This window comes from Theropithecus gelada, chromosome 18 (assembly GCF_003255815.1).
Source record: "Theropithecus gelada isolate Dixy chromosome 18, Tgel_1.0, whole genome shotgun sequence".
Taxonomy (NCBI): domain Eukaryota; kingdom Metazoa; phylum Chordata; class Mammalia; order Primates; family Cercopithecidae; genus Theropithecus; species Theropithecus gelada.
In genome coordinates this window covers 17,191,908-17,213,994 of record NC_037686.1, presented here as the reverse complement: position 1 = coordinate 17,213,994, position 22,087 = coordinate 17,191,908, and the positions used below count along the sequence as shown (strand labels likewise).

The 22,087-nt window shown below is 37.2% G+C and overlaps 1 protein-coding gene across 6 annotated transcripts in view; it reads left to right on the top strand.

Moving 5' to 3' along the window:
* Window positions 1-22,087, top strand: part of ZNF521 (zinc finger protein 521) — a 293,510-nt gene that overhangs the window by 246,218 nt on the left and 25,205 nt on the right. For all 6 annotated transcript variants that reach the window (XR_003116693.1, XM_025365533.1, XM_025365536.1 and 3 more), the window contains 2 exons: window positions 17,111-17,242; window positions 19,628-19,743. Coding sequence is in view for 5 of the 6 variants with exons in the window: in XM_025365533.1 (XP_025221318.1) it covers window positions 17,111-17,242; window positions 19,628-19,743 (248 nt within the window). In the remaining variant the exon portion in view is untranslated. The remainder of the gene's footprint in view (window positions 1-17,110; window positions 17,243-19,627; window positions 19,744-22,087) is intronic.

Below are 22,087 nucleotides of genomic sequence, written 5' to 3'. Positions count from 1 at the left end.
CGCACCACCGCACTCTAGCCTGGGCAACAGAGCGAGAATCCGTCTCAAAAAAAAAAAAATCAAATTTCTAACCATAGCTCTATTATATTTGGTAACTGGAAAGTCACCCTGCTTATTTTTTTCATAGTTTGCAGCTAGGTGAAACAGGTTTTAAAATGGAATAAGAACTATGAATTCCAATATCTGTTATTACTAAAATTGCCAAAATGATAAAACACTAAAATGTAATTGTAAAAGCAGTACAAAGATAAGACAAAAACATGAAAAAAAGAAAAATTCATACTGTATGTGTTAACATCTTCATAGTTGTTTGAGTAACCCCAAAAACGACTTTTAAATTATATATCTCCTCACATGCTTTTAATTTGGCACCTGTAAAATTTTTTAATCATAAATTAAGTAATTGAAAAGATGCAATTTTCAGTGCACTGTATATTGCATATCCTTTAAGTATGTTTTTATCATTAACATTTATCTCATTGAATTGGATGAGATACTTGCCGTGTAATTTAAAGGACAAAGCCAGTCTTCAGTGTCAAAGTCATGAGCCAAAACAAACTTACACTTAATGTCAGAAAAAGTCTGACTTTGACTTGAAAATGAAAGTGTTAATATGCATTCCTGTGACAATAATCCCATTTCTAAAGTCTAACTCTAAGAGAGATGGAGAAGGCACGAGCTTTGTGAGTCTCCCACCTGGATGAAAAAGGCGCTGCCCTCTTTAGTATGTTGTACCCTGGCTCGTTTTGCTTTTGCCCTTGCAGATCTCTTCCACAGCAGGTATCCAGTTTTTGAATTAGCCAATTGTCCCCCAGAAGATTTTTGCAGCCCAGGACAAAACAAGAGTAAGATTGAGAAAGGGCAGGAAGTACTCCCACATTTTGTACAATAGGACAAGATTAATTATAAGGAGAGGCGAGAAAGGGGAACCAGCAGACCACAGGCTGCTTGCAGGCAGATCAGTTTTAGGAAAGAGTACATGTATAGTTTAACACTGAAAATCAGTTCCCTCTGAATTATTACCCCAGTCTGCATACTTCTTTGAAAGCCTCTGTGTACACTTGAGTTGTGTATTCACAGGATAGTGATACACATAGAGCTACCTTCCAGCTTAAAGACTCTTGGAGTATCCTAAATATTATTTAAAAACTCAAAATATTTCCAAAACGTAAATTTTTACATTTTGGAATATTTACAAAATATTTACAAGGATGAATATGATAACTTCCATTTCTGATTATATAAATGACTAGATATTCAGAGAAAGTCTTCCAGTATAGGTCTAAAAATTATGAACAAAAACTGTTTAATCTTTTAAAATAATTGGCTGAAGTGTTGGGAAAAAAAGAGTAAGATCTGTATCCTAGATAATAAGAAAGTAAAAATCCTGAGTGTTAAAAGGTATTTCAGCAAATGGAACAAACATTTGTTTCATTCTTAATAACAAGAATAACTCACATTTACTGAGTAGTTATCATAGGCCAAGTATTATGCTAGATACTTGATATATATTATTTTGACTGAGTCTCACTTCTACAGTCCCATGACATAGGGACTTGATATTCCCATTGAATAGATGATTTGACTAAGGCAAGGATAAGTAACCTGTGTGAAATGACTCAGCTTGTTATTGGCAGGGCTGGGCATCCCATCCACTAAGTGATCCCAAAGCCTTTGTTCTTTGAACCACTTCACCATGTTGCACGGGAAGAAAGGCTTTGGGGATGATGCCTGTGCTGATTTCTATAAATACCGTCTCTTCTGTCCACTATAGTGTAAGTGACTTTACATCTATAGTAGAAGTCTGTGTTTGCTAACATACCAGGCCTACCAAGTACATGCCTTGTATACCAAAAATTTCCCTCCCACTGTGGAAGCAACTTTTGTGACAGTAGAAAGGATGACCGATTATAAAACTGGACTCAGTAGTAATAATCTGCTTGCTAGCCAAGCTCAAACCCTATGTTAAAATAAGAGGATTTTTAAATATATATGTGTGTGTGTGTATATATATATATATATATATATATATATATATTTATTAAAAGATGTAGTGGGTGACTATTCAATAACTGAGCATTCATCAGAAATTAATATTTAAGCAACACACAAGCAGGCTTAATTGCATTTGTGACCTGCTTTCTTATATATTGGGGAGGGTGGAGATGAAAATGGAGAACACACAGTAGTTGCATTTTACTGCCAGAGTGGAACTTTACAATCGCACCAGGGGACCTTTTGGTAATGTTTGTAATGCGCTGCTATTGTGATTTAGGAAAGAAAAATGCTACTGCTGGGCTTTATTTTCAGCGGATTTTTTTAAAACATCAATTAATGCAATCAAATGTAGTACAGGGAAATCTAACTTTTTATTTACATTTCTGGGGGCCGGGAGGGTTTGTTTGTTTTTGTTAACTCCAATCCTTTGAGCTGTACAGTATACGGTTTTCCTGGTATTTTCCAAATCAAGTCAGTAAGTGATATGTAACAGTGTATGTGAAACTCTCCACATGAGGAAGAGAAAAACAGCCTTGTAACGGGTACCATTTGTTGGGAAACAAATGATTCTGCCGTGTTTCACACAGTTCGAAAATAATGACTTTTTGGATTTTAAAACAGTTTGTTAATAAAATGAATCATATCAGTTTTCTTACCCATAAGAGCAAGATTGAAATATGTTATTTCTTCATGAATTAGTCAGATTTTTTTAATGCCAAGTTTTGAATGAAATCTTGATGAATTTGAAAACAATAACAACAACGAAAAAAACGAATACCACATTTTTGGCCTTAATGAAACCTTAAAAGGGCCCTAAAATAAACCATCAAAATAACCAAAAAGGCCCACGCAGAAAGTATATGTTTCTAATTTTCTCTTTATTGCTGTTCACTGCCTTAACTAAACATACATTATCAGCACAAGTAGATGGATGATCTCCTATCTTCCAGGGCACAGGGACCCAGTAAAGTAAGCATCATACACGATTTAACTAAAAACTTGCTCTGATATTGAAATTTAGTTGTTCTTTTCTGTAATCTGGAAGCTAAATCCATATTTGAGCCAGGCTCTCAGTAACTACCCATATCACTTCAAGCAAATCGGTAAAGCTCTTCCTAGGACTTGAGTTACCTGGAGCAAATTGTGTTATTGAGCAGATTAATTGAGAATGGATGTATATAAACCCACACCCACACATTTTGAAAATTGTAAAGGGCTATATAAATACAGTAGTTATTATATTTATAATCATCCTCAATTAGAGATAAGGGGAGGAGAATGTACCATTGTCATAATCTTAGCAACAATAAGAGTCTCCTTTTTATGGGGCCTTCGACAAAAAGGGGGGCATGAGTTTGACTTGTGTAGACACTTCCTTCAACATCTTGTGCTTAAAAGTCAAGTTGGCCTGAACACAAAGTCTGATATTTTGCAGAAGATGAGATCATATTTAGACCTACTCGGGTGAATTAAGGCCATAGTGATTACTTTGATTTGGAATTTCCCTGCTGTTATCAGTTTAAGATAGAATTTCTAATATTTATTTCAAAAGAGAGATGCCCAGATTCTAGGTCCCGTATGTCACTGGTTGCTTTCTTCCCCTTCCTCCTGATGTTCCCTTTGGAGAAGTGTATAGCTGAATTGTGAGTATCTGGTAGAGGAAGAAGATTCGGACTGAACTGCGTGAGCCAGGATGCCAGTCTGTCTCTTCATCAATCCCATGCTGCCCTATTGAGAGCAATAGTTATGTCTAATTCTTTGAGAATTATTTTATTTTTAATTCTTTAAAATAGCCCAGGGCAATATTTAATTAAGAAAACTTCTCTTCCCATCCCAGAGAAAAAAAAAAATTATTTTGCCTGGGCTTTTTTCTCTAAATATAAGTATCTATGCATGCTGAATTATTGCAATTGGCTGAAAATATGCTAAAATTATTTATTCACTTTATTCTTTTCTGCACATTCAAATAATGCTAATCTCTATTTACCCACTCTTGTTTAAATTTCTGAACTGTCTTTTCTCCTGTATGCTGAGATGAGAACTTTTGTTACTGGTTCAGATCAGGCCCTGCATCTCCTATTTTACACAACAATTACAATTCCACAAAATTATGTAAAAGTATTTGCTTTTCTCCAGATTGTCAAATTTAAAAATCCTCATGCTAATCTTTGTCTTTAAGAAACCAAACATTGCTACTGCTTTTCAGAAGCAAAGAAAGGGCAAGAGGCAGGCCATCCCTATAGGCCACCTTCTGTCCTGGACTTTTATGATTTCTTTACCAAGAATGAAACCAATAAGTGAGCTAAATATGACTTGCTTTCAGAAAGGAAATAAACTTCACAGTCCTTGGCATCAGACTTCTACTTAGATTGTTTAAGACAGCATTGAAATTCTGTGCTTATTGTATCACATATCATGCAAAGCAAAACAGAGGCTTTAAATATATAAAATGTTTAAGGCCATTGACAGATATTTTAGTGAGATTATGTCAGTAGATTTCCTTTTGTGTTAGGAGAGGCATTATCAGCCTTGATGTTGGCACTGTATGCAATTTTTACATTTTTTAAGTGGATCTTGAATGAGCTGGGTCAGGTTTTAGAAAAATTATCATAAAGATAGGGGATGAAAAATTTATTGTGCCCCAAACATCTTTATAATTTGGCATTATAGGCTTAGAAATATTTAATAGCTTTACAGAAGGTAATAGAAGGAATTATCATCTGAGAAAGAGCGCTCCATAATTATTATGTCTCATTCTTCATTTAACAGATAGACTTATTAACTAATCCATAGTTTTTGTTAAGCCCTTTTTCATAATCTTTAGCTTTGGTTTTTGACATAACAAAAATATCCAAAGACATCTACTTCTTCATCACACTTCATAACTAAGTAGAAATGAGAACGAAATCTTTCTTACCACAAGTCTTTTGTCTTTCCTTCCTGCCTTTCTCCCTCCTTCCGTTAATTCCTCCTTCCCTCCCTCCCTTCCTTCCTCTCGCCCTTCTTTCTTCTTCCCTCCCTTACTCCTTCTCTCTTCCCATCACAGAGGGTAACAACTCTCTCACTTATGTAGCTCTTGATTGACAGAAAACAGCAGAAGGAACTAGAAATGAGTATGATTCATTGATAAGCCAGTAACATCTTGGCTTCAGCATACAGTGGCTAGATGTGCTAGTGTATCCAGAATGGTGCCCAAGAGAGAAAAGTAGGTTAGGAACATACTGAGCTGACCGATTTTCCATAATAAGTATGGGGTTACATTTCTAGTAAGCCACACAATTTGGGTTATGCATGCAGTCTCAGTTTCTTCCTAAACACTCAATTTAGCACCGTATCAGGGAATGATCCAAGTACTTGAAGTAGTACTGTTAGCTATAGGCAGAATAGAGTTAAGAAATCAGTGTTTGTTTCTGAGTAATTATAACTCCATAAAGGAGCACTCAAGCCCAGCCTCCGCAGGGTTTCAGGTAACAGTTTAAGCAAATCATTGGGTTATTGTCATCGAGAGTATCAATGTTCAGCCACTCCATCACAGGTTGTATAATCGGGAAGATTTCCTTCAGATTGACAGCTCAGACCCAATGCTTTACTGAGAATTGGGAAGATTTCCTTCAGATTGACAGCTCAGACCCAAGTGCTTTACCTATCCCCTCTAGGAACACCATCTAGGAAGTTAAATTCCCCATATCTAGAGATAGCTCTATCTTTGTCTCTAGATATGGGAAATGTAACTTCCTATAACCATATTTTCCAACCTTCCAACAGGTGCATCACATTAACTTAGCCTTCCCTTCCCTAAAAGGAGAAGAAAAGCTTTCAAGGGGTGAGAGAGACTTTAACGGTAGCTGCTTAAGACATAGGGGGATGAGGTGGATTAGAATAAATTCATGCCTTGATTTGTCAGGGAGCAAAGGCATCGCCAGGTTGGCATGGAAATAGAAATAGCTCCTTGCGCATCAATAAGAGATCTAGAAAACAGTAACTGCTGTTTTGTTTCCTTGACAACTTAAATGTACTAAGGAAGGAAATAACTTCTTTTTTAAGAGAAGGTTGGTGGGACAGTATAATCTTGGATTCAGGAAGCCTGAATTCTGGTGCTGGCCATGACCATAAGGCTTTTCTGTCATGGGTGTGTTGGTTAATATCTATAGTCTCAGGCCATGCATGGCAGCACACACCTGTAGTCCTGGCTACTCAAGAAGAATTGCCTGAGCCGAGGAGCTTGAGGCTGCAGGGAGCTATGAGCACATATGCTATACTCTAGCCTGGGCAACAGAGCAAGACCCCTTTACTCTTAAAAAAAAAATTGTATATAGCCTCATTTTTCTCATCTTTTAAAAAATTCCATAGTTAGAGCATCTCCAAGTGCCTTCTAAATTTCATCCAGTGCTCCAGTGTTTAGCCAAATGTATCACATTGACTCTCCCTTTCTTTTTTCCTCCACTCTCCTCGTTGCTTGCTTCTCCTCAGTTTTACATGGAAAAAAAAAATGTTCTGGGATCTTTGAAAACACTTAAGCCAAAAAATACAGTTTTGTGAGGTATTTATTAGAGTATCTTTTAATTTAAAAAATTGCCTTTTAATTAAAAAAAAAAAGCCAAATAGTAGCCAGCCAATTCTTGTGTGCCTTCCCAGTCATGTATCCCGTATCACATTTCAGATTTCTCTAAGCATTGAGAGTGTTATTTGTTTTTGGAGGGATATTAATTGCTTAATAGTAGTTTTAGGCCAGCGTCTATTTTTCTTCAAACATAAAATCTTTATCCAAAATATAGTCTGGAAGAAGACACTGTACATGGATTCATGTGCCATACATTTATTTTTCTTTTAAGTGTGTTGTTGCTGTATTTTCCTTTGCTAATATATTTTGACACCTTATAGTTGTAACCTGCTGTTCTCTTTAATTGCTTATTGTTATTAATTATATAGTGGTAACGTAGTTGGCTGCTTGAGCCACTTGGCTGTAAAGAAATTCATTTATCATTATTGCTGTTGGAGCTACAGAAAATTGCCAGCATTCTATCCAGAGATGAATGTTGTTGAGTTCACATCCAGTAAAATTTTGAACATGGGTCAAATCTGTAAGTGTTTTCTCTCTGCTGCTTCCCTTTGCTTCTGCTAGTCTGTGCTTTGAGTACCTACATTTTCTTTCATCTTTTGTTTCAGTCCTTGATTTGCTGCCCTTTCAGTGAAGTTTATATATTTCTCAGCATCCATTCGGTGGCCTGTCCAAAGAATACCTTTTATTTTCTTCTCATATTCCTGACTATAAATTTTCCTTCCTAGAATTTCTGTATAGTAAGATTCCTGCCTTTGCAACTTTGTTACATGCACGTTTCATTTTAAATCATTAAGGCTGATTGGACATTTCTTTAAGCCATGCCGGGCGTGGTGGCTCAAGCCTGTAATCCCAGCACTTTGGGAGGCCGAGACGGGCGGATCACGAGGTCAGGAGATCGAGACCATCCTGGCTAACCCGGTGAAACCTCGTCTCTACTAAAAAAAAATACAAAAAACTAGCCGGGCGAGATGGCGGGCGCCTGTAGTCCTAGCTACTCGGGAGGCTGAGGCAGGAGAATGGCGTGAACCCGGGAGGCGGAGCTTGCAGTGAGCTGAGATCCGGCCATTGCACTCCAGCCTGGGCGACAGAGCGAGACTCCGTCTCAAAAAAAAAAAAAAAAAAAAAAGAAAGGGGTCATCATGATCTTAAAAAAATCTGCAAACCCCTTCTCCTCATTCTATAAATGATCAGCTGTATAGCTGTCTGTTGGGATACACAGGGGCTTGATTCTAGGACCCGCATGTATACCCACATCCCTGCATGCACAAGTCCCGCAGTATATGTGGAACCCCTATATGCAGGTTTCACATCCCGTGAGTACTATATTTTCAGTCCACGTTTGGTTGAAAAAAATCTGCAGATAAGTGGACCCACGCAGTTCTAACGATGTTGTTCCAGGATCCACTGTATTTAGATTCCTAAATTGGAAAACTGCCAGGATACTGAATGACTGAATGAAAGAATGAATGATGTACACATGCAAACATGTGGGCGTCTGTTTACACACATCCAGCTATTTACTGATATCTGTAGTTTCTTTAAAATCTGGGTTTAATTTAGAATACATGACCCCACAGCTGCATGTGCCACAGAACAGCCAGGCCAGAATGCTCCTCTGCCTTCTGGCAGCATGACATTAAATTCACACTAGTTAAGCCAACTTAAATTGAGCCTCCTTGAACCTTCCTAAATAAAACTAGTGGCCTTAATTACAATCAGGCAATTTAAAGGTTATGGAGCTCTAACTAGTACTGCAGTATATCACTTTAATAATGCACAGGCAAATTTCTCTAAGGGGTGGCATCGTTTGATTAGAAGAATTCAAGTTTCACAGCACATTTCCAATAAGCTGTTTTTAGAAATCTTATTGCATTTATTGTGCCATTACCTTTTTTTTTTTTTTTAATTCTTCAAGGCCAAGTTTCTAAGGTCACACCAATAGAACAATAAAAATGTGACTCATTTGCAAATAGCATGCAGTATTGTGATTTTTGCTTTGCTGCTTAATGGTTTTCCTACCATTGCCACAAAGTGAAAAGGAACAGGATCAAGCCCGTTGGAAATCAGAGAGATTTTGCCCCCCTTAACACCCCCATGTGCCATTGCAGATATGACTTGTGCTTTTGTGGTGAACTCTGGTTCTATTAATAAACAGAATCAGAAGGAGAGAAGATGTCATCTTTGTAATAAGTAATCAATAATACAGTTTCTTAGAAAGGTAATTAGCTTTGAAAACACTAGACTTAGTTTCTCATCTAAATCTGTGAGCACTTAAAACCCATGGTTGTCAAGGTCCGTAACATTTGCAGAAGCTGTTGAACCTCACTCAGTTTCTTGTGTTTGTTTGATTTGTTTTTGTTGTTTAAAAAATCATCAGCAGTAGCAAGCCGTGCTTTCTAGCAAGGATAAACAGCTTTTCAATGTTTGGAGACTTTCTCCTTCAGATAACTAGTGGCTTTATGCCAAGAAGAAGAAGATTTTAAAAAAAAAAAAAAAAAAAAAAAAAAAAACCAGAAATAAAGAAAGAAAAGGTCCTGACCCTTGCCATAAACTCAGCACAGCAACAGGAAAACATGCCTGATGAGTGCCGTGTCCAGCACATGGCTCGTGTTGCGGGCCCCTCGCTGTGTGGAATTAATATTGACTCTTGCACTGTCTCGGTTCTCAAAGATGTTTTCCCAATAGATTAAACTTTAAAGCAGGTTACATTTAGTTTATGCTGCATGAACTATCCTCTTTCGATCTTACCAATTTGTGGGGGTTTTGTACCGTACTCAAAGGTAAATATACCTGTATTTCCACTACTGCCAGAAGTCCCAGATGTAAGGGCATTAATAGAAGGTATTTGATATCAAACAAGAGACATTTTAAACAAAGAGTATAATAAGTACACACATCTGATTTAACCAATTAGTTAAAAGAATGGAGCTTTGTAACATGAAAATCCAGACAATTAACAAAAATTGTTTATGGATCATGGATGTGTGGTATAGAACCTTCTCTATGACTTGGGACAAATAAAAGGCAATTATCCCTTCTTTGATATGGCACTTTTTGGTATTTCAGATACAAGATACATCATAATATTTTTCTTCTGGAAATAAGGGATCAGTTTTGACTCATCAGTTTCTTGCCAGGGATAAGTTGGCAAATTAGACAGCTACTTTGCTAATGCTTTATTTGCCGGAATATTTTCATCTTATTTTGGGAAAAATGAAGCTGAGCACTGTAAGGTAGATTTTGCTGGTCCACTGTGTTATATGCACAGAGCTTAATGCACAAGGGAGTGGAGCAAAATTTTGAAACTCAACTGACAAACAATAGATACTGTTTTACCATCATTCTTGGCATTTTATTCTGATGAAATTAAGTCTAGGATTTGCTAAGTAGTTATTTCCCATGAATTCAATAAATATTTATTGAGTTCCAGCTATGAGCCATGCATGTACTGTTCTAGGTACTTCATGTACATCGATGAGCAAAACAGACAAATACCCTCGCCCTCCTGGAACTTGCACTGTAGCAAGAATAGTGAAAACCCCAAACTTAGTTCTCAGCACTCTCATGGCATTGAGATGGTCTGGGTTGCCACCCACTACTCCTTGTAGGCAAGGCAAAAACTGAAATGCATTGCTGAATTGGAAACACTGCTGTCTTCCATCATTCCATTCATCTAGTCTGTTATGTGAAATGGAAACAAATGTTTTATACTTGTATTTGCATGCTCACAAACTGTCTTTCAAGTCAGATAACGGAACAGCAGTAACGATTAGGTGGCAAAAAATTTTTGAAAGAAAAAAATGTATTCTCCTATATTCAAGTGGGTATAAATGAGGGGGAAAACTGACTGTTCAAGTAAACTGGATCCTTTTCAGTGGAACACAGTGGCATATACTGAAGTCAGAGCTTTACACAACATCCGAGTTGTTTAAAAGCAACTCTAATATCTAATCAAACCTGGAGGACATACTTCAGACTTAGTTGGTCTCAGTCCTCACTCCCGTCCTTATCCCTGCCCTTGCCTTTTCCAGAATATTTGCTAAGAAACATCCACTACTTTCTTCTTTTCTTGGTTAACAATTTTTTTCTTGGGATTGGGAGAGGAGAAATCAAAGTGAGTTTATCAGTGCCCTTCCAAAACTGGTGTTTGCTGTTTGTTTGTTTGTTTGTTTTAATTTAAAAAAAACTTGAGGGCAAAGTTTTGCCTTTAAAGCTATCTGTAGGCACCATGTTTTCTCTGAGACTTCAGCTGTGGGGTCCATGTTTAGATTCAGAATGTGAAGAAGAAAAGAAGGAACTAGAGGAACTAATGTACTGGCCAGGTTTGAAAGGCATTGTAGTCTGTGCGCTTATCCCCATGCCCTACTTGTGCCAAAATACCACTGCTGAGTCCCCACAGTTGAAGGAAAGCTACCTTTTTGGTGGGCTGTTTGTTTTACTGTTTATTGTTTGAACAACATTCCAATGTTTTCTCCTACATGAGAATATTCTAATAAGTACTTCACACAACCTATAATAATAGCCAAGGAATTGGACGATATTGCATCTCAGAGCATCTGAACTCCCACTGCCTGCCTCTCCTCTCCCTACCCACCTGGACCTCCTGCTAGTTTCCAAGCTGCTGGTGTTTATGGGGCTCTAGGCAGCCCCTGGGCTCTTTAAAATCTGCTGGGTACCATGCAGCCTACCCCAGTTGAATCATTTCCTGCTCCAGCCCTGCTGATAATGAGAAGTTCAAGGCAGGAAATAACAGTGGCAATATCAGTGGCTTTGCTTATAAAGTCCAAAAGCATTGTAACCTTTAGACCACTGGCTAAAAACGGCCAGTAACTGGGTTAAGGTAAGCTTGCACCTATAGATCTCCCGGAAGTGAGACTCTGACTGAGGCACACAGGAGGTGTATCCTGCGGCTCTTCTTGAGATACCTAAGGGTTAGGCACTTTGTGCACACAGTCGGGGTCCAGGAACCTGGAGCTCATTTCCTCATGCCCCAGTGTCCTTTTCCTCTTATTGTAAGAGTCTCATGCCTGTGTCTCCTGTTCCTCTCTCATGTGGCATAGAAACACTGACAGTGCCAGACACTCCCATATTGCCAGTGACAAAACTCCTAGAAGGTGCTAGCATCGGTATTCAGGCATTCATTTTCATGGCAACCTGTTCAAAAAAAAAATAAGGGCAGAACTTTTTAACTGGTATGAGAAAAAACGTTCACACAATATTCAATACTCTGAAATTCTGCCTTACTTTGGGGGCTTAATGACTAATCTACTGGCAGACTTTGAAGCCTAAGTCATAGTCTCTATTGCCAAATTAGCACCTCAGTGTGTTTATGTTACAGTAGTGAAATATGTGCTGTATATAATACAACAAATTATCATGGCCGAGTGCTATGGCCCTAGAAAGAATGTGATGGCTGTGTGCATGGCAAATTACACTGCAGTCTGCCTATTTTTCTACTTCTGGTTTCTAGGGCGAGCCAACGTAGCCGAGGGGTGAGTTTTGTCATGTATGGCTTTTCTTTGTTACTCCTCGGACCCCTAGCTTATAAGTGTGTGCTTGGAAATTAACTCAGGGAAGAGGAGAAGCAAAGTAAAGGATCGGGGGTTGGGAATTGGGTTAGGGCATAGTTTTCTTGGATTTAAAAATATATGTGAGGATATAGTGGTAACACACATTCAAACTGGATAAGTTACAACTGTAGGGCATTTGATTCCTCTGTTTGGATTCTGAGGGCAGAGTTTACTCCCACTCAGATCAGAGCTTTTAAGTATGGCCCTGGCCACATGATGATATAGCAGGAGGGGTTTATATCTGTGGACTTTAGCCTATAGATTTATGCAGTGGAAGAGGCTGGAGGACCCTTCTGGCCAGTCTCGACGGTAAAAGGGAGAAGGAGTTCTACTTATAAACTGTTACAAATTGGCCCTCAGTAATGGCTGTAGTGTTGATCAGACGATATAAGGGGGCCCCCAGTGATTCCTGGGATAACAGCTGTATGTAAGTCAGCCACTGAACATTTGCTTGTAGCCACTCTAGATTTTTGTTTTTATTGAAGGAAAAGGAGTATAAACATGGGACACACAGTCTGGAGGCTGCTTAAAGGGTTTCTCTTTTTTAAAGCTTATATTGAAATGTCAGTGTCTTGTGTTAAACTAACAATTGCCACCTTGGAGCTCACAATTCAAACCTGTGCTTGAGCATCCAAATGGTAACTAATATTTCTTCTGTTATAAAACAGGCTAACAAATAGTTACGTAGGTCCATGCTGTATAAATTGGAGGCATAGAAGTTGTCATTCGTCTTTGAACTGGCTTTAGACAAGCAGATGGTTTTCTTAGAGCACAAAATTTTGTAAGTGATTATCACGTTTCCTACTAAGTCAGGGAGGTTGTAGTCCAATTATGTATGCAGACGCTTTCCTTTGAAACATTTAATATTGGAGTAAATATTTACATTAGCATCAGTCTCTTTTATGTAGACTTGATTCCTGTTTACATTTATGTTCACAGTTAAATGAAGATTAACAAATGGAAATAATTATTTTAGCTGAAATTTCTATACATGTGAAATGATTTCTCAATTATGCTTAGAGTAGCTTTGGTCATGCCTTCCAGTGGGTGACCAAGACAGGAAGTTGCTGGCTTCCAGCATGTTCTCAATGGTAAAGGCCCCACTCTGACATTGGACCCCCATTGCTAGGCACGTACACCTCCCTCAGTATACAACAGAGAGGGGTATTCCGTGTGTTCTGGAAAGATACAGGCTCAAACAGAAAGCTCCATGTTTGCTCATATAGCTAAATTGCATTCTGATACTTCTTTCTCCCTTTCCTCTTGCTAACTTTTGTTTTTGCACATATTGGGCTAGAAAACTTTTAAGTTTAATTGGGCAAAACTGGAGTTTTTCTATACTTCATAATATTACTCATTTCCTATCTAACTTTTTAGCTAGCAAAATTTCAGTGTTGTAATCAATCTTCATTAATAGGGTATAGAAAGGGTAGGTTTTTTTCTCTCTCTTTTAATTTCGAAGTAACCTACAAGGCAAATTGTGCTCATTGTAGAAAATCTGGAGAATATAGATAAGCAAAAAGAAGAAGAAAAATCTAGAAGTTTCATTCGAAGATCCCATCTATAATTCTTAATTAAAAAATAGGGCTGTACTAGCCTATTATATCCTTAATGGAATATTGTAATGGTTATTAAATCAATTGACTCTGAATCTCTTTTTAATAAATGAGTCAGACTGTATTATCCAATTACTGTCAGCTGCTACCTTTCCAGAGAGCAGAAATGGTTATTTTGATTGAATTTTTTAAGCTTTTTGGCACCTTTAGGAAGAGGAGGGGGAAAGGCACAATTCAGGTTATGCTTTGTGGGCAGAATCCTGAGTAGAGGTGCTGATAGTATCACATCAAGAACACTGGCTTTAAAATAAAACAGCAGTTACATTTACTGTTCTTTACCACCTTATACCAGATGGGGGAAGAAAGGAGAGAAGCTCAGTTTTGAAAAGAAATGGGGTTTAACTCAGCCAGATCCCCCCCAATTCTAAGGGTTTTCAGAAATTCTTTGAAAAGCCAGACATAGCTCTCAGCCATACAAAGGTAATTATGGAATTAGAAGAGAAGAGTTAAGGACTCTGAATAAGAATAAACTTTTGGAATTCTTATTATAAATAAGGTTTGTTTTCTGTTACTACCTGTGCTGCCCTCAATTAAAAAAAATACAAAATGAATTATATTAACAAATTGTTAGAATGTTTTGTGTTACTATCTCTCGTTCTCATTATACATTTGAACTTGAGGTAATAAGCAAGTGTGAAGATGGTGGGAGTAGGGAAATGAACAAAGGTGAGAGAAAAGGGGAGGATTCTCAACGTCTACCTAAGAGCGTATTGGCTTTTGCTCATCTTATAATGTGCTGTGTAACAATTCATATATATTTTCTCTCCTGTGGAAATAACTAGGATATCAGTTTATTGGGAAAGACCTCACGGTGTAACTTAAAAATAAAAGGCAGGTAGAACTTCCAACTTTTTTTTTTAACATTACAGTGGACTTTTAAGCTGTAAAAAGAGTTCTGAAAATGCTAGATGTGATTGTTACTGTTGCTGTCACTTAGTGCTTTCACAAATAAAAGATAGAATATGTAGAAAATAAGTATACACTAATAAGGCATAAATACCTTTATGCGTGCGTATCACCTTTTTGTGAATTCACTTGACTGAATTTGGGTTATTTAACATTTTGGGATGCAACTTCTCTTTTCTTTGGGTAAGAAGTACATAAAAATGAATGAGTACATTTTCCTTGCACTCATGAACATATGTCTTATTTATTTTTCCTTCTCTATTTTTCCAGACAAAATACTCATAGTCAAGAAAGATAATATTACATTACAGAGCATCCTAATGTGCGTAATTCACTTTATGCTCATGTGACAGTCAATCGTTATCCCCAGGAAAACCTGCCAGATCTATTATGTTACATCACACCTATTGCAAGTTTTAAAATTCTGGAACAAGTGTATATCAGTTTATATCCATAGGCCATCCCTTGGTTCTTGTGCAAAACCCACAAAATTTTAAGAGGAGATGAAAACCCTTAGTAACCTTCTTACTATTCAAAATAAAGGTATGTAGCATTAAGGAAATAGAGAACTTTTAAAGTTAGCAAGTATTTCTGAAGATTAACTTGCCAATCCAATTTCTTACAATAAATAGTGTTTTTTATATTTCTTAATGTCTAAAATCTGGAAATTTTTTGGTGACTTCGGGATTTAAAAAAAAGAAAGAAACAGATGAAAAAACCCTTGATCTTATATAATCCCTAAAGCTTTTTGTATAACCCCTTGTCATGTCAGTATGCACAATTAACCTCCCTCTTACATAATTATAATCAAGGAATTTACTGTGCCACCCAGATACAGAGTGGGTTTTTATCTCTTGTGAAATGTAGACAGTACTGGGTGGCTTAATTAGTGCTTTGCTTCTCTTTTTACAAATTCCAATCCTCTGCTTCTAAAGACTCATACTTGTATGCGAAGAAAGATTAGGAATACAAATAGAGTGATTTTACTCCTAGTTAGCTAATAATAACTCACTTTGTAATTGGGACTTGGTATTGCCAGTAATATCAGCTGGCGAAGGACTTACACATGCATATTGTCTTTGAATGAAAGCAAATAACCGCAGTGTAGACTTGTCACCCTTATAATGTGACGATGTCTTTCATTCCCTAGACCTAGAATATCTTAGTGGCGTTTTTTAATCATTGCTAATAGGAGAATATAAAAGTATAATGTGATAACAAGCCAGGTTAAAGAAGCCTCTACCGTTTAATAAGTAGTCTTGGAAGTAGTGGATGTGAGCCCCAACATATCTATTAAGATATGGTCCCTGAGGCCAGAGTGCCCAGGTTTGAATCTAGACTGCCTGCGTTCAAGTTCTGGCTCTTCCAATTATGAGTCCTTGTGACTCAGAGCAAAGTTACTTAAACTCTCTGTGCCTCATTTTTCTCATCTGTGAAATGAGACTAATAGTAGTGTTTCTCATAGGGTTTAAGGGCAATTAAATGAATTCGTGTCTCTGAGCAGTTCTGAAACACAGCAAACACTAAGTCAGTGTGAGCTAGGCTGCTAGCTCTAGTGCCCCTAGTTTTTTATATCTTACAATTGCACAATGAAATAAGTTAGGGTAATCCTTACATTTTAAATCCTTAAATTTTAAATTTTAACTTTAAATGTTTAAAATCCATAAATGTTTAAAATAACAGTGTCTATGTGTAACAAAACTCTCCACTTTATATAGCAATGTTATGACATCAAAATATTTTTCTGCTTTCTTGTTCTTAAGATATCCAAGAAAAATTCAGGGCTAGTCAAGTGAGCCTGGAGGTCACAAAAGTGCTTTAGAGAAACAGAGGCAGAGTCTGGTTCTGGGGGTAAAATTGAAACTGTCTTACAGAGGTAAGGGAGAGATGAACTAGGAAGACTATGGGGGACTAGAGGTGCGAAGCAGAGAAAAGGGCATTTGTAAGAGACTGTCCTGTTGATGATACTTCAAAACTGCCAGAAATTCTTGGAAATAGAAAAAGATAGTTTGATCAACTGAATACCACTGAAGACCTATGGTTAGAAATAGACACTTCCAGGACCTTCTAGATAAGCCAGAGGAGAATCACTGAGGAAGAAGCTGTCCACACTCTTTTATTTTAGGACTTTGGAAATACAGAGCCCAGAATATCATGGTAATTAGAGAAAAGGAAATGCCTCATTATTGACATACCAATTATATTTTAAAAGTTTAATAAAATGCATTAGCCCTAAGATAAAATCTGACTTCTGATTATCTTTGGATTTTAAATTCCAGAACTGTTTTAAATTGATATAAACTCATGAATAATGTGAAATAACCAGAAACCATATATGCTGCTACATATGTATATTAGGTGATGGAAATAGTTTAATATATGCAATTAAAGATAACTCTCTAGTGTATTAAAGATATGACAGGTTTTCACCATTTCTGTTCCTGTGTTTTCCTTGACAGATGAAGGACTGAACCATGAATGCAAACTCTGCAGCCAGACCTTTGACTCTCCTGCCAAACTCCAGTGCCACCTGATAGAGCACAGCTTCGAAGGGATGGGAGGCACCTTCAAGTGTCCAGTCTGCTTTACAGGTGGGAAGATTATTTCAGGAAGACACAGGAGAGGCTGATGGCCACATCATGTCTTTCCTACCAAAGCGTTACTTCCCACTGCTATGGCCTTTTACAGACATGACTTCAGTTCACTTTGGGGGGAAGATGTTTGATTTCTGCTTTATTAGCATTATTGATTACAGCCTACTTAAAGGCTCACATGAGCAGGAAGGTTAACTGTCAGGATGAACAAATGGCATTTCAAGTTCTCTCAGAAGTTTGCACTTTTCCATTTGGAAAACTACATACATGTTGTGTTCACTTTTTTTTTTTTCTCTCGATGTTAAAGGTTACCAAGGGTAAGGCTCCCTGCACAGAGCTGCTTTTTAATCACAAGATGTTCAGCTAAAAGTGCAGCCTTGTTGTCAGCACATGTCTGCTACTTAAACATGGAGAATTTCATAACATTCTCCACCAGAAATAAAAAGATACTGTTAAAACTCACCCCAAATTCTCTGACATAGAAAACAGATTAGATGAGGCATTTATTGCCCATGAAATTGGATTTTTAGAGTAGAAGTTGATCTCCATTTACACTTTTAAGAAGAAACTTTTTAACAAATATGATAGCATTACAGTTTTTAGTAGGAAAAGAAAAAAAGTAAATCTGGAACTTTCATTTGAAGCCCTTGGGGGTTGAAATATGATCACACACATTTCTGGTATTCCCCTAACAATGACAAAGTTGTTTTAGAAAATCCTCTGTGATTATTTTGCATGTGTTTTAGACTCAGTGGTTAAGCCCCTCAAGCTATGTTGCCTTTTTATTTGTTGGAGGAGGGGGAATATATCCTTCTCTCAAAATTGACTTCTTTGTTTGCAGAGCAAAATTCCAAGCATTGATTATTTACCTTCACTGAACTCAGCCTATAGATTTCTGTTCTGTGATAAAATAAAAGGAGAGGGGCCATGTTCATTGCACAGTTAGCACAATTACTACCTGGTACGTTGATGACTCTGCCTTCAACAGTTGCCTGTTTGACTCCTTCATTCAATACTTCCATCAGCCACTCTTGATCCTTCTTTTGGAACTCTTTTTATTCTTCCAGGTTTATACTTAAAAATATACACTGCTATGGTTTACCATCAGTAGTATATATCTTAAGATACAATGAGTCAAGAGTCTGGATTCTTTATAAAAGCTTGTAAGTCTTCATAAAGGAGGACTGGGTCATAGGTCACCTCACAACTAAGACCCCTAATAAAACAGGTCTTTCATGTTGTAGCCAGAAGCCTCATAAAATGTATTGAGTTATATGCAGATTAGCTGCAAATCTGTGTAAAAACCTCATTTCTTCTTGTTGATATGGATAAAGAGACAAAAATGCAGTAATTGTACACAGTCTGCATTTTCTCTACAGACAGACCTGAATTGTTTTAGTGTATCTTGAAGTAATTTAGAAATAACAATTTTTTTAAAACCCTTCCAATATAAAGTGTGTTAGGTGGGAAAGGAAATCTGAGCAGTTTTTTTAAGGTAATGAGAAATGTGATTAAAATGTATGACTCACAAGAACAATATTCTAATATTTTAGGTTGGCTGGCAATTAGAATAATTTTAATGATTAGAGTGGAGTCAAAGTCAAATGCCAACATCTTTAATAAATCCTTTCCCTGCCTATACAGATTAATATTGTAGATGCAAACTTTTTTAGGTCACAGTGCACCAGGCATCCATCAGAAGTCAGTTCTGCCAACCCAAACACTGCCTCTGGCATATACAATTTAATTATTAATAGTATGTCTCCTAGGTAAACTGTTACACAGTCTTAGGGCCTTGTTTTGTAGTCATTAAAATTGAACATGTTTATATTATTGAAACCCTTGCATTCAGTGTGTAGGCTGAGTTGATCTTAAAGTATCCAAAGAGAATTTACCTGCCATTCTGTTTCACATTTATAGACAGTGCCCCAGAGTAGCTGTGGGATATGATTTTTAGCATTAACACATTTAAATAGAGAACTGTTTGCTAGCTATAACTTTAGGCAAACACAATAAACAGGGTTTTGGCATCTATGATTTCTTAACCTGTGGGTTGCTGAGAAATAGGAGTCATTTCTGTTGAGACAGAGCTATGCATTTGACAGTTTTCGGCTTTATTTTTTAAAGATTTATAGGGAGCAGGGCCTCCATAAACCTTTACTTTGGAGCTGTTTGGGTTGAATTAGGTGCTCTGTAGAGTGCATCTTAACAAAAGCCAGAGACCCAACCATGAGCGAATGTGACTCAGCTCTCCCCAGGTCTCCAGCAGTAAGTCACACCTGGGAGGCGTGCGGTCCAGCCTGCTGTGTTCTCGCGGAGTCATTGACTGAGGGCATTTCGGAAACAAAATAACCCAAGTTCACCGTTCTTTTATCATTTCAGTATTTGTTCAAGCAAACAAGTTGCAGCAGCATATTTTCTCTGCCCATGGACAAGAAGACAAGATCTATGACTGTACACAATGTCCACAGAAGTTTTTCTTCCAAACAGAGCTGCAGGTAATGTCCTCGTGAAGAGGACTGGGCTTGAACTCAGTTACTATTCTTATAGGAAACAGGGGCATTTTAAATCTGGATTCACAGTCTCACTCACCCTGGGCCACCATGATGCTTTCTGTGTATTGGGGCAAAGGGAAAATTAGAGCCTGGATTAATAGACACCAAAGTAATGTTGCCTCTGGCTGCTGTCAATCATAAAAAGAACTAGAACAGACCTATAATTGGACCTTCTGACCCAGTGTGATAGACTTAGGGGTCAGGTTTATTGGACTGTGGGATCATTCACCTCGCTTGTCATGACTCATTCTCCCAAATCCTGTTTTATTCATGTTCTGTTCCCACTGGGCTCCAAGCTGGGTGGATGTCCAGGTTATTGTTGTCCTGAGGGGCTTAAAATTGGAAGGGAAAGAGGAAGAAGAGAAAGAAATCTACTCTTGTCCAGTATGTATATCTTCCATTTAATGGAATAGAATAAATATTACTTAACCAAAGCTTTATAGTTGAAAATTTTGCACCCAACGACATTGAATCTAGCCTTGAGTGGTCCACTTGATTAATGTGTGACTAATCTTGGTCTGTAAGTCCTCTGAACCTCAGATATGAAGAAATAAACATCACGCTTACAGGCTGTTATACAGTGAAAATGAAATGATGGGTACGGATATAAGATATAAACATAGGAAGATTTGGTTATTCTTATTATTCTTAGCTATAGACTGGTAGTTTTAAAAAAAATGAGTCAGAGACCTAGATTCTATTCCAGAAATATCACTTATTATAAAAGAAAAATAACTTATTTTTAATATTACTTCACCTTGAAAATGGGTATAATGTCTTGTCCTTATTTTTCTGATGAAATGATCTGAAAGTAACATGCTTTTTGTTCGATCTTGTTGGTTCCCATGGAGGAGAATAGAGTCGAACTGAAAATTATTCTGTTATTATGAGTATTACTATTAACAACACAGGTATTTAGCCTAAAATGAGGGTTGCAGTTAATTTTCACGTTGAATCCCTGAACCAAATAAAGAGCTGATCTGGTTGACCTGGGAGAGGCAAGACTGAGGGACTTGGAGCCCACCCATTCCTCAGTCTTCCATCCCACAGTGGGTCCTGGGGCAACTTTGTGCTTCCTTGGGCTCTGATGAAACGAGATTTATGTGAGTTATGTGTCAAAATAAGGAATGTGCAGTTTATCTTCTCAGTTATCATTCTAAAAGTGAACAAATAATAAGTTAAGGAGATGAAAATACAAAGTATAAGGAAGAATGGGTGAGCCCATTTAGTTGACATGATGTGTCAGTAGATCCAAATTAAAGTTACTGTCTTACCTTGTATCACTTCTAAAAATGCTATTCTGTCACATCTGTTCCTGAATTGAATATAGAAGATAGGCCAAGTCAGACTATTGTTTAAAAATACATCTTATTAAAATAATCTAAATTTCTGTTTGAAAAAATACTACATTTTTATTGCATAAGTATGAAAGCATAAGTCATTTTGGTTTTGTGAATCTATAAAGGATTTGGCCAAAATACTTAGTAATACTGTTAATTAGTATGTAAACTGTGAGGCAGAATTAAGTAATCATTTAAAATCAAAGCTGTAGAGTTTCTATAGAGACTGATTCCTATCTAGTGTTCTTGAAAACAAAAATGTTTGCAACAAACTTCCACTTTTGTACTATATGAGTAGATTCTCACCTGGCGGTACCTTCAATGTCTTTCGTTAAAAGAATTCAACACTATGGTAGCAGTGGCCTCTGCCCCATTGTAGAGCAGACAAAATGAAGCAATTAATCACATCCTTCAAGATTCCAGGTTTCCTTTATGATGATGTATTTTCGGGTTTTATTCTATGTGGAACATATAGTAGTCTCTCTTTTCTACAATTAGCATAGACCAGTCACAAACTCCTTGATCTCGGGATGCCTTTACATTCTTAGAAATTATTGAGGACCACAGGGGCTTTGGTTTTTGTGAGTTACTATCATTTTCCATATTAAAAATCAAAATGGAGAAATCTATTAAATACAGGAATACAAGCACACATTCTATTAGCTGTCAGAGAGATGATGTCATCACATGTTAGGCAGCCTCTAGAAAACTTCACTGTACCCTCTTGAGATAATGAGAGTGTAAGGGGCAAATAACGTCTAATATTATTGTGAAAATAGTTTGACCTTACAGACCTCTCGAAAGTGTTTAGGAGACCACAGAAGTCCCTGGACCACCCTTTGAGAACCACTGGCATAGAAATTTTAGTGCAGAACACACAATTCTTTTTGAGTATTTTTGACCTTTTTAGTCAAACATCTGCCAAAACATTTCTGACTTACTCATTC